Source organism: Coregonus clupeaformis, chromosome 6 (assembly GCF_020615455.1).
Source record: "Coregonus clupeaformis isolate EN_2021a chromosome 6, ASM2061545v1, whole genome shotgun sequence".
NCBI classification, from domain to species: domain Eukaryota; kingdom Metazoa; phylum Chordata; class Actinopteri; order Salmoniformes; family Salmonidae; genus Coregonus; species Coregonus clupeaformis.
Genome location: NC_059197.1, coordinates 15,841,011 through 15,853,003, shown reverse-complemented (window position 1 = coordinate 15,853,003; position 11,993 = coordinate 15,841,011). Strand labels below are relative to the sequence as shown.

At 43.4% G+C, this 11,993-nt stretch overlaps 1 protein-coding gene across 2 annotated transcripts in view; it reads left to right on the top strand.

The window, feature by feature from the left end:
* The first annotated feature begins 1,241 nt into the window (after positions 1–1,241).
* The window catches only part of LOC121567749 (kinase suppressor of Ras 1), a 51,348-nt gene continuing 40,596 nt past the window's right edge, over positions 1,242–11,993 (top strand). For both annotated transcript variants that reach the window (XM_041877993.2, XM_041877994.2), the window contains exon 1: positions 1,242–1,651. In XM_041877993.2, the coding sequence (XP_041733927.2) occupies positions 1,517–1,651 (135 nt within the window). In that variant the 5' untranslated portion in view covers positions 1,242–1,516. The remainder of the gene's footprint in view (positions 1,652–11,993) is intronic.

The following is an 11,993-nucleotide window of genomic DNA, read 5'->3' as shown; positions in this document are numbered from 1 at the left end:
TACCCATTCCTACATTTACATCAGTGGAGACTGCTGAGGGGAAGACGGCTCATAATAATGGCTGGAACGGAGCAAATGGAATGGCATCAAACCATGTTTGATGTATTTGATACCATTCCACTGATTCCGCTCCAGCCAAGAGTGTGCAAAGCTGACATCAAGGCAAAGGAAGGCTATTTGAAGAATCTCAAATATAAAATATATTTGGATTTGTTTAACACTTTTTTGGTTACTACATGATTCCATATGTGTTATTTCATAGTTTTGATGTCTTCACTATTATTCTACAATGTAAAAAATTGTAAAAATAAAGAAAAACCTTTGAATGAGTAGGTGTGTCCAAACCTTTGACTGGTAGTGTATATTCTTGACAACTTTTACTTTTACTTCACTACATTCCTAAAGAAAAGTATGTACTTTTTACTCCAAACATTTCCCCTGGCACCCAAAAGTACTCATTACATTTTGAATGCTTAGCAGGACAGGAAAATGGTCTAATTCACACACTTATCAAGAGAACATCCCTGGTCATCCCTACTGCCTCTGATCTGGCGGACTCACTAAACACATGCTTCGTTTGTAAATTATGTCTGAGTGTTAGAGCGTGCCCCTGGCTATCCGTACATTTTAAAAACAAGAAAATGGTGCTTTCTGGTTTGCTTAATATAAGGAATTTGAAATGATTTATACTTTTACTTTTGATACTTAAGTATATTTGAGCAATTATATTTACCATTGATACTTGTGTGGTCCTCTGTAGCTCAATTGGTAGAGCATGGCGCTTGTAACGCCAGGGTAGTGGGTTCGATCCCCGGGACCACCCATTCGTAAAAATGTATGCGCACATGACTGTAAGTCGCTTTGGATAAAAGCGTCTGCAAAAATTGCATTTTTATTTATTTATACTTAAATATATTTAAAACCACTTTTAGACTTTTACTCAAGTAGGATTTAACTGGGTGACTTTCACTTTTACTTGAGTCATTTTCTATTAAGGTCTCTTTACTTTTACTCAAGTATGACAATTGGGTACGTTTTCCACCACTTACGAAATCCAGAAAGATATAAACTTTTGAAATACTGGGCCCAGATGATCAGATCTCACAATGTCTGCCATAGAGAAGTGTCAGGAACCAACATGATATGATCATCTGCGCAGCCTCACAGAATTTAAAAGACGACCTGGAACGCGGCCACTCTGTCAAACACAATGCAGAAATAAGTAGCCTACGTAGCTCGTGAGAATACACGGAACCAAGTGCAGTGACAGACAGCTAAAACAGTAAAGGTTTTAGATTAACTGTTCTGTTAGTTTCGTTTGCAGCTCTTGTGAGCCTATTACTAAATTCAGTTTATTTGTGTGTACGCGTTCCAGTAGCGTGTCTACTTTTTAGCTGTTCAAACTCAACTCGTCAAGCCGTGCCAACGACAAGGAATGGATAGTGTGCCAGTCAAAGGTGGGAGGATGGTTCAAAGTAATTAACTATCGGAAGGGGACAGTGAAGGTGGCGCAGCGATGGACATGGACGCACTCCACCAGTGCGAACTCATCCAGAATATGATCGAGATCTCCATCTCTAGTTTACAAGGACTCCGCACCAAATGCGCTGCATTGAGCGACCTCACACAGCAAGAAATACGTACTTTGGAGGTACAGTATGGGTAGCATAGGCATAACATACACTTTCACAGGTATCATAATAAAGTTCCTGCTTGTTGGTGTGTGTGTGTGTGTGTGTGTGTGTGCGTGTGTGCGTGTGTGCGTGTGTGCGTGTGTGTGTGTGTGTGTGTGAGGGAGAGAGAGACAGTGGAAAATGTAAATGTTTGATGTGTGTTTTTCTCGTGATATAGGCTACTAGATTTTTTATATAGAAATAATAGAATAGACATGGCAGGCACTCCACATTCTTAAATTAAAAACAAATGATACTGTAATCTCGTGCATATACAGTTGAAGTCGGAAGTTTACATACAGGTTGGAGTCATTAAAACTCATTTTTCAACCACTCCACAACTTTCTTGTTAACAAACTATAATTTTGGCAAGTCAGTTAGGACATCTACTTTGTGCATGACACAAGTCATTTTTCCAACAATTGTTTACAGACAGATTATTTCACTTATAATTCACTATATCACAATTCCAGGAAACAGGTACAAAAGTATCTATATCCTATATTGACATAACCTGAAAGGCCGCTCAGCAAGGAAGAAGCCACTGCTCCAAAACCGTCATAAAAAGCCAGACTACAGTTTGCAACTGCACATGGGGACAAAGATCGTACTTTTTGGAGAAATGTCCTCTGGTCTGATGAAACAAAAATAGAACTGTTTGGCCATAAGGACCATCATTATGTTTGGAGGAAAAAGGGGGGCTGCTTGCAAGCTGAAGAACACCATCCCAACCGTGAAGCACGGGGGTGGCAGCATCATGCTGTGGGGGTGCTTTGCTGCAGGTGGGACTGGTGCACTTCACAAAATAAATGACATCATGAGGAAGGAAAATTATGTGGATATATTGAAGCAACATCTCAAGACATCAGTCAGGAAGTTAAAGCTTGGTCGCAAATGGGTCTTCCAAATGGACAATGACCCCAAGCATACTTCCAAAGTTGTGGCAAAATGGCTTAAGGACAACAAAGTCAAGGTATTGGAGTGGCCATCACAAAGCCCTGACCTCAATCCTATAGAAAATGTGTGGGCAGAACTGAAAAGGCGTGTGCGAGCAAGGAGGCCTACAAACCTGACTCAGTTACACCAGCTCTGTCAGGAGGAATGGGCCAAAATTCACCCAACTTATTGTGGGAAGCTTGTGGAAGGCTACCCAAAAATGTTTGACCCAAGTTAAATAATTTATAGGCAATGCTACCAAATACTAATTAAGTGTATGTAAACTTCTGACCCACTGGGAATGTGATGAAAGAAATAAAAGCTGAAATAAATCATTCTCTCTACTATTATTCTGACATTTCACATTCTTAAAATAAAGTGGTGATCCTAACTGACCTAAGACAGGGAATTTTTACTAGGATTAAATGTCAGGAATTGTGAAAAACTGAGTTTAAATGTATTTGGCTAAGGTGTATGTAAACTTCCGACTTCAACTGTAGGCCTAGAGATGAACAGTCCTTGATCTGCTGTAGGCCCATAGTAGGTATATTGTCTTTAGGTTAAACTTCCTTGTTCCTTCCATGCCCATACTCAATAACAGTTTCGTAGCTTAAGGCAACACACAATATGTCACACATCAAAATAGCCTAACAATCAAAGTTTCAACCAATGTGTTAAAACTGTTTATTACAGATTATAAACAAACAATTAACAGTTTATGAATTTATAGAACTGTAAGAAAACAAACGCATTGATGAAAGGAAATGGGGTACAATGAAGGATATGCCTGGCTGTCATCAGGCAAAGTCTGTGTTATATTCTCACACATCTGTCCCTGTAACTGCCTCTGTCGCCAGTTTATTTTATGTATTAGCACTTTAGTTTATTTCATGTATTTGCACTTTTTATTATTTAATTTCTTCTGAATTGTACGTTTACAGCAAGACGGAACTAATTTGGTTCCGCCCGAGTGTTGTCACCCGAGCGCCTTTAGCGACGCACCGAGGAAACTTTACCGCAAAAAGCGAATTATTTTTCCACTGTTATCGTGTTTAAGTGCATACTTACAAAGAAAGTATACAGAAGAAGATAAAGGACATTTAAAAGGATGTTTAGCACCTCTGTGTGATAAGCAGCAATGAGTTCTCACGGGTTGACCAGCATTAAAGCCCTGTATTCAAATCAAGACCTCTTGCCTCATGCCTGTCACTGGAGGAGCTACAGTGAGAACTCATCTGCTCTGCATGAGTAGACGAGGAAGACAGTACCAAAGAGCCGTGATCCATGGACAAGAAGGGACATCTCTACATCCAAGAGTGTGCATCTGCTCCTGACATTTACACAGCCGCAGCATCCACAGAAGAATCCAGGCGCCTTACCATGAATCCAGCTGATGCAAAGAAGCTTAAACTATTTCCCACAAGAGACTGACACATTTTTGCCTTCATATTCATACGGTATAGTTGTGTGTATGTTTAAGTGTTAACTAAGCTACAACCAAGAGACTGAATTTTGCATTTCATAGAACAACGTGATATTGATTTGTGTGAAGTAGATGTGAATATGTTCTAAAAAATAATATTAGTGGTAAAAATAGTATAAATGTGAATAGCTAATGGGAGCTGAATCACTTAGCTACAGGCCAAATTAGATTTAACCCAAATTTAAGTACACCAAGTAACAATGTCAGAGCCTAGTCTTACCTCTGGGAGAAAGCAGGTTAATGTAGGTGAAAGTATAGAGCAGCAGTGCATAGACATGCAACCACAGGCTACTAAAGGCACAAGAGCTAATGACCACACTTCCTCACAAGAACCACGAAGAAGCCAAAGAGACCGAAAGTTAACAGAAAAGGGCCAAGAACTGTACAATGAGCAAATAAGAAGATTTGCTCACCGTTTCACTGTGAGCTATGAGGAGTGGAATGCTATTGCTAAAGACGCCAAGCAAGCTTTGAGTGGACAATGCTCAAACAACCTGCTACATGAACACATAAGCAAAATAAGTGCTGCCTCAGAGAATCTGAACATTGCTTATGATGAGTTAAGGCGCATAGACAACCCTGACCATGACACACGTCGCAGAATTGACACCTGTGATGCAGTAACCAGGAAGATCATCCAAACTGCAAAAGATCGTTTGGAGACAGCAGATAACGGTGGAAGAGATGAACAACGAGGCAACAGGGTGACATCATTTATATTCAAGTCTGTAGCCTCAGACAAGATAAGTATCAAATCCCAATGCACTAAGTCCTCTCGTGCTCAAAGCAGCTCCAGACATTCAAGTCGGATTTCTGTTAGCAGACAAGATGCCGCTGCTGAAGTTGCTGCCAATGAAGCTACTCTAGAAGTACTAAAAGAACAAGAGTGTTGCATTGAGGAATTGGAAAGGCTTGAAGCTGAAGCTGCTGAGAGACAAAAGGTGCTAGATGCAAAGCGGAGACAACTGGAGCAACTAGAGACAGTTAAAAAGTTAAAGGCTGCTAAGGCACGTCAGCGAGTGTATGATCAGAGTGAGTGCTCAGATAAAGAAATAAGCAGTCTACTCCATCAAAGTGTCTGTATGAAGTAAAAGGAAGAAGTTAAACATGAAAATAATCTGTTGCAGCACCATTCTTCACCACAAGACCGGGCACATTCAAAGCAGGATGACAGCACAGCAGCTCTTGTTAGAGCACTTGCAGAGTCCATCAGTGCAGGTCGTCTTCCTATACCTGAACCAACAATATTCAATGGCGACCCACTCAGATTCAATGACTGGAAGGTTTCATTTCAGACACTCATTGATCGGAAAAACATTCCAGCCGAAGAAAAGATATATTACTTGCGAAAGTATGTGGGTGGACCTGCTAAAAAGGCTATAGAGAGCTACTTCCTGCTTGGTTCAGAGTCAGCCTATCACGCAGCATGGAGGATTCTCGAGGAAAGATATGGAAATCCATTCCTCATAGCCAAAGCATTCAGAGATAAGCTGGAGGCATGGCCCAAGATAAGCTCCAAAGGCAGTATCGAACTTCAAGAGTTTGCTGATTTTCTTCGGAGCTGTGAGGCTGCTATGACTCAGATCAGAGGCCTCAAGTACTTAATGACTGCAATGAGAACCAGAAGTTACTTGCAAAGCTTCCAGACTGGCTGACCTCGAGATGGAACAGAAAGGTCATAGAAGTGGAGGAAGAAAGTCACACATTCCCAAGCTTCCAGCAGTTTGTAAAGTTTCTCACACGTGAAGCTAAGATTGCAAATAACCCAATAACATCTCTCCATGCTCTGAAACCTGCTGAAGGTGAGCAGATCAAGGTTTTAAAGAACAGAGCTCTCGGAGCAAAGGTACTAGCAACTAACTCAGATGAAAAAGCTTCCTCCACAAGCTGTGTTTTTTGTGAGAAGTCAGGTCACAGTCTACACAAGTGTTGGAAATGTATGAATAAAACCATCTCTGAGCGAGTCAAGTTTGTTCAAGGGATGAAGTGGTGCTTTGGCTGTCTGAAGCCTGGCCATCGCTCAAAGTAGTGTGAAAATAGAAGGATCTGTGATACTTGTGAGAAAGGACATCCAACCTGCCTACACGATAATCGCAGCAAAGAAAGAGGAATGTCAACAAGGACTGATGGAGAAATGGAGAGTGACAAGTCAAGAGAAGGAACGACAGATCGTTCACAAGAGAGGGTGACAAAACCACCACGCAAGGTAACATCTAACAGAGTTATCCAGAATGTTAAAGGCACCCATACATCCTCAGTCATTCCTGTGTGGTTGTCCACTACAAGTAAGCCAAATCATGAAGTCCTTGTGTACTCTCTTCTCGATACACAGAGTGACACGACCTTCATCCTTGAAGAGACAGCAAAGATGCTTCACACTAAAAATGAACCAGTCCAGTTAAAGCTCTCCACAATGGCTTCAAGAAATACAGTGGTGCCTAGCAGAAGGCTGACTGATCTACAAATAAGAGGATTCTACTCCGATAAGATAATCTACCTGCCAGTAACTTACTCAAGAGAATTCATCCCTGCAAACAGAGATCATATTCCCACACCAGAGACTGCCAAGGCATGGTCTCATCTTGAGCACATTGCAGATGAAATTGCTCCTCTGCAGAGCTGTGACATCGGCCTACTAATTGGCTACAACTGTCCTCAAGCTCTTGTACCAAGACAAGTGGTTGCTGGAGAAGAAAATGAGCCCTTTGCTCAGAGAACAGACTTGGGTTGGAGTGTAGTCGGCTATGGCAACCCATGTCTTGACTTTGGAGATGCCTTTGGAATAAGCCATCAAGTCATTGTGAAGCAAGTGACATCAGTTCTTCCAAATCTCCCAAACGAAGTGCACTATGTCTGTAGAACACAGATCAAAGAAGTAGTCCTTCCAACAGACGTCATCAAGGTGTTGGAATCTGATTTTGTAGAAAGGGCTTCAGAAGATGAACACCTTTCTCAAGAGGATCTCCAGTTCATGTCAATTATGGAGAGTGGCATCAGACTCAAGGATGATGGGCACTATAAATGCCACTTCCCTTCAAGAAAGGAAGACCAAACTTACCAGATAACAAGGTATGTGGCATCCACCGTCTCAGATGTCTGGAGAAGAAGTTAAAGGGAAATGAGCAGTACTGCAGAGACTATAAGACCTTTATGGATGAGACAATAGCTTGTGGAGACGCCGAGCTTGTCCCTGAAGAGGATATTAGCAAGACCCCAGCGTGGTACATCCCCCACCATGGGGTGTATCATCCCCAAAAGCCCGGTAAGATCCGTGTCGTTTTTGACTGCTCTGTAAGGTTTCAAGGGACAGCCTTGAATGACCATCTCCTGACAGGCCCAGAGTTAACAAACACCTTGGTGGGAGTTTTGTGTCGGTTCAGAAAGGGTCGTGTGGCAGTTATGTGTGACATAGAACGTATGTTCCACCTGTTCCATGTTAAGCCAGAGGACCAAGATTACCTCAGATTCTTGTGGTGGAAGGATGGAGATCTTAAAGCCCAGCCCTCCATCTATCGAATGAAGGTCCACTTGTTCGGTGCAGCTTCATCACCTGGATGTGCTAACTATGGCCTGAAGCACCTTGCCGCTCAAGGACAAGGACGCTTTAGAGAAGAAACCATCAGGTTCATCCAGAAGAACTTCTACGTCGATGATGGATTGGCAAGTGTAGAATCTGAAAACCAAGCAATCCAACTAGTGAAGGAAGCAAGAGAGCTTTGTCGCACAGGCAAACTTCGATTGCACAAGTTCATCTCCAACAGCAAAGAAGTCTTAGCCACAATTCCTGAGGAAGAGTGTGCTAAAGCCGTCAAGGACCTGACCATGATGTTGGGAGAACAACACATGGAAAGAGCACTAGGAGTACAGTGGTGTGTGACTTCTGATGAGCTGCAGTTCAGAGTGGTTGTCAAAGAAAATCCACTTACCCGCAGAGGGGTCTTGTCCACAGTTGCCTCGGTGTACGACCCACTTGGATTTGTGGCACCCTTCATCCTGGTAGGAAAGCAGATCCTGCAGCAGATGTGTCGTGACAAGCTCAGTTGGGATGATCCTTTGCCTGATGACCTTCGACCCCTGTGGGAGTCTTGGTTGCAAGATCTAAAAAACTTGGCTGGTGTGAGAATCCAAAGATACTTTCTGCCATCAAGCTTCAAGGTCCAGCATTATGAGCTCCACCACTTCTCTGACGCCAGCGTGTCAGGCTATGGAGAGTGCTCGTATCTAAGAGCAGTCAGTACATCAGGTGAGGTCCACTGCTCCTTGGTCATGGGAAAGTCAAGAGTTGCTCCTACTAAAGTCACGACCATACCAAGACTCGAGCTGTCAGCAGCAGTGGTAGCAGTCCGGACCAGTGACATGCTCAAGAAAGAACTAGAAATAGACTGCCAACAAGAATGTTTCTGGACTAACTCAAAGGTTGTACTTGGATACATCAGTAATGAAGCCAGAAGATTTCATGTTTTTGTAGCAAATAGAGTTGAACGCATCAAGCTAAGCACAGAGGCCAGACAATGGAGATATGTAACTTCAGAAGACAACCCAGCTGACCACGCCTCAAGGGGTGTCACAGCAGAACAACTCACAGCTTCTAACTGGTTCACAGGTCCAGACCTTCTTTGGCAAAAAGAGCTACCAACTGGAGTTGTCATGGTGGGAGAGATCGAGAGCAGTGACCCAGAGGTCAAGAAAGCTCAGGTTCATGACACTCAGGCAGAAGAAGCAAAAACAATTTTAGATCGTCTACACAAGTTCTCAGACTGGGCAAGAATGGTGAAGGCTGTTGCCAGACTCAAGCGCCGTGCTAAGGAAATCAATGGTCTCAAGCCAAAGTCCTGTGAGGCCTCGAACTTGGAGGAAAGGAAAGAGGCAATCAAGATAATCAAGATGGTCCAGGAAGCAACTCTCTCTCAAGAAATTCAACGCCTTAGACATCATAAGGAGACAAAGGTCAAAGACAAAGCCAACCAGTTGCACAAACTATGTCCGTTCCTGGATGATCAAGGTGTAATCAGAGTAGGAGGCCGCTTAGCTAATGCTGCCCTACATCCACATGTGAGGCATCCAGCAGTACTTCCTAGAGACAGTCATGTTTCTGCATTGCTCGTCAAGCACTATCATGAGAGAGTGTACCATCAAGGTCGAGGAATGACTATAAATGAACTCCGATCCAATGGCATATGGATCCTGGGTTGCAGCAAGCTTGTTTCATCCCATATTCACAAGTGCACAAGTTGCAGAAGGTTCCGAAGATGCACAGAGCAACAAAGGATGGCAGACCTTCCAGAAGAGCGGATGGAAACAACTGCTCCATTCACTTACTGTGGAATGGACTGCTTCGGACCATTTCACATTAAGGAAGGAAGAAAGGAGCTAAAGCGTTATGGGCTGTTGCTCACCTGCATGTGTTCAAGAGGAGTTCACATTGAAGCACTTGATGACTTGACCTCAGATGCCTTTATCAATGCTCTGCGTCATTCATCGCCATTCGTGGATCAGTAAGGCAGATAAGGTGTGATCAAGGGACAAACTTTGTCGGAGCAAGGCGTGAGTTCATTGAAGCACTGAAAGAGATGGATCAAGAAGAGCTCAAAGATTTGGGCTGCGAGTTCATCATGAACACCCCTGCCTCAAGTCATATGGGTGGAGTCTGGGAAAGACAAATCCGCACTATCAGAAGTGTCCTGGCGTCCATTCTAGAACAGTCGTCCAGACAACTTGACTCCTCTTCCCTACAAACATTTCTATATGAGGTTATGGCGGTTGTGAATAGCAGACCTCTAACCACTGATCATCTGAACGATTCTACCAGTCCAGAGCCCTTGACACCAAACCACATCTTGACCATGAAATCCACAATCATTCTCCCTCCTCCTGGAAAGTTTGTCAAGGAGGATCTCTACCTCCGCAAAAGATGCCGCAGAGTTCAACTCTTAACCAACAACTTTTGGGTACGATGGAAAAAAGAGTATCTCCTGAATCTCCAACACAGACAGAAGTGGACCAAAGATCGCAGAAATGCAAAGGTCGTGACATTGTTCTGTTACAAGATGCTGCCACACCACGAAACCAATGGAAGCTAGCAAGAGTCATCGAGGTGTATCCTGGAAGTGATGAAAGAGTGAGGAGACTCAAGTTACTCATCAGTGACTCCTCCCTGGATGGAAGAGGAAAGCGTACAGCCAAACCTGTTTACCTGGAGAGACCCATTCAGAAAACAGTTACATTGCTAGAAGCAGACTGATGGTTCTATCATACACTCACACACAGTTTATTAGTTGTTTATTAGGACAGAGTTTCATTTAATTTATTCATGCAGTAGGTTTGTCTCCAAGTTTTAAGAAATCACTTGTGATTTGGTGGGAGTGTAACTGCCTCTGTCGCCAGTTTATTTTATGTATTAGCACTTTAGTTTATTTCATGTATTTGCACTTTTTATTATTTAATTTCTTCTGAATTGTACGTTTACAGCAAGACGGAACTAATTTGGTTCCGCCCGAGTGTTGTCACCCGAGCGCCTTTAGCGACGCACCAAGGAAACTTTACCGCAAAAAGCGAATTATTTTTCCACTGTTATCGTGTTTAAGTGCATACTTACAAAGAAAGTATACAGGAGAAGATAAAGGACATTTAAAAGGATGTTTAGCACCTCTGTGTGATAAGCAGCAATGAGTTCTCACGGGTTGACCAGCATTAAAGCCCTGTATTCAAATCAAGACCTCTTGCCTCATGCCTGTCACTGGAGGAGCTACAGTCCCCCTCAATGAATCCTGTCAGTTTCACTTCTCCCTTAAGTCAGTCTGTCCCCCAAGCAACCCACAATGCATATCTCTACTCCTCACTAAAGGAAACATTGAGTTGCGGCTTCCACTGTGATCCATTCACATTGTTAATCAACTGGGTATTACAAACGGAGCGACGTCCTTATAATGTAAAGCCCTTTAGGATCATACATACATGGAGATGGCAACTATCATTATCATAACATCACCTATTCTGTACAGGTCATATCAGGAAGAGGACCACTAAACTGGCCTACTAGCCTCTCTCCCAGTACTCTCAATCTCCCATGAGGTTGTTGAATTCGAAGCACTGGAGAAGACCGTGTGTTCTGGATTTCTCATCGCTATCATTGTCATCTTCCCAGGGAGGGAGCTGGTTCAGGGAGTGCTGATGAGAGTGCTTGTTGTGTACTAGTGACAGTAACAGCATCTACTTTTGGACCTCTCCCTCCCACGCATTCTCAGTGCGGGCTGTTGAACAAGAAAATCAAATGAAGCGCAAAAGATAGAAGGGAGGAGAAGATAAAGGAGGAGATATCCAACATAGCTGTCTCTTATTACAGCTGAACAGCGAAGGGTTGTCTTTGAGACTGAACTGGACTGGGGGAACCAGGGAACCAGCAGACAACAACATGGTTACGAACAAAAGAGGCCGGCTAAGCCACTGCCAGGCCTTTCTCTCTTTCTCTGTCTTTGTGTGTCTCTCTCCTCTCTCTCTCTCTCCTCTCTCCTCTCTCCCTTCTCTCTCTCCCCCCTCTCTCTTTCTCTTTCACTCTCTTTTTATTCTCTCCCACTCTCTCTCTACCCCCCCCCCTTTTCATATCTAACCCACAATAGGCCTGTCTGTCTGTATAGGGTGGTCAGGCCTGCGCTAAGTGGCTGCATGGGGAGTTGGGTTACTCAGGTCTGTCCATGTAAAACGGCCTGTATTGTGTTTACATGGGATATTGTAGATGAGCAGCACTGTCCTACGCTGTCATTGCCATAAAAAGAGGGACAAAGGACTCTGACCACAAGGGGCAGATGTTGTGTCGGTCAGGTCAGGTGTGTGGGGGGTTGGGATAGGCTAGACTTGAGCGTTGCTGGACACCAGATGATGAAGAATTGAAGAGATGTTTGGTG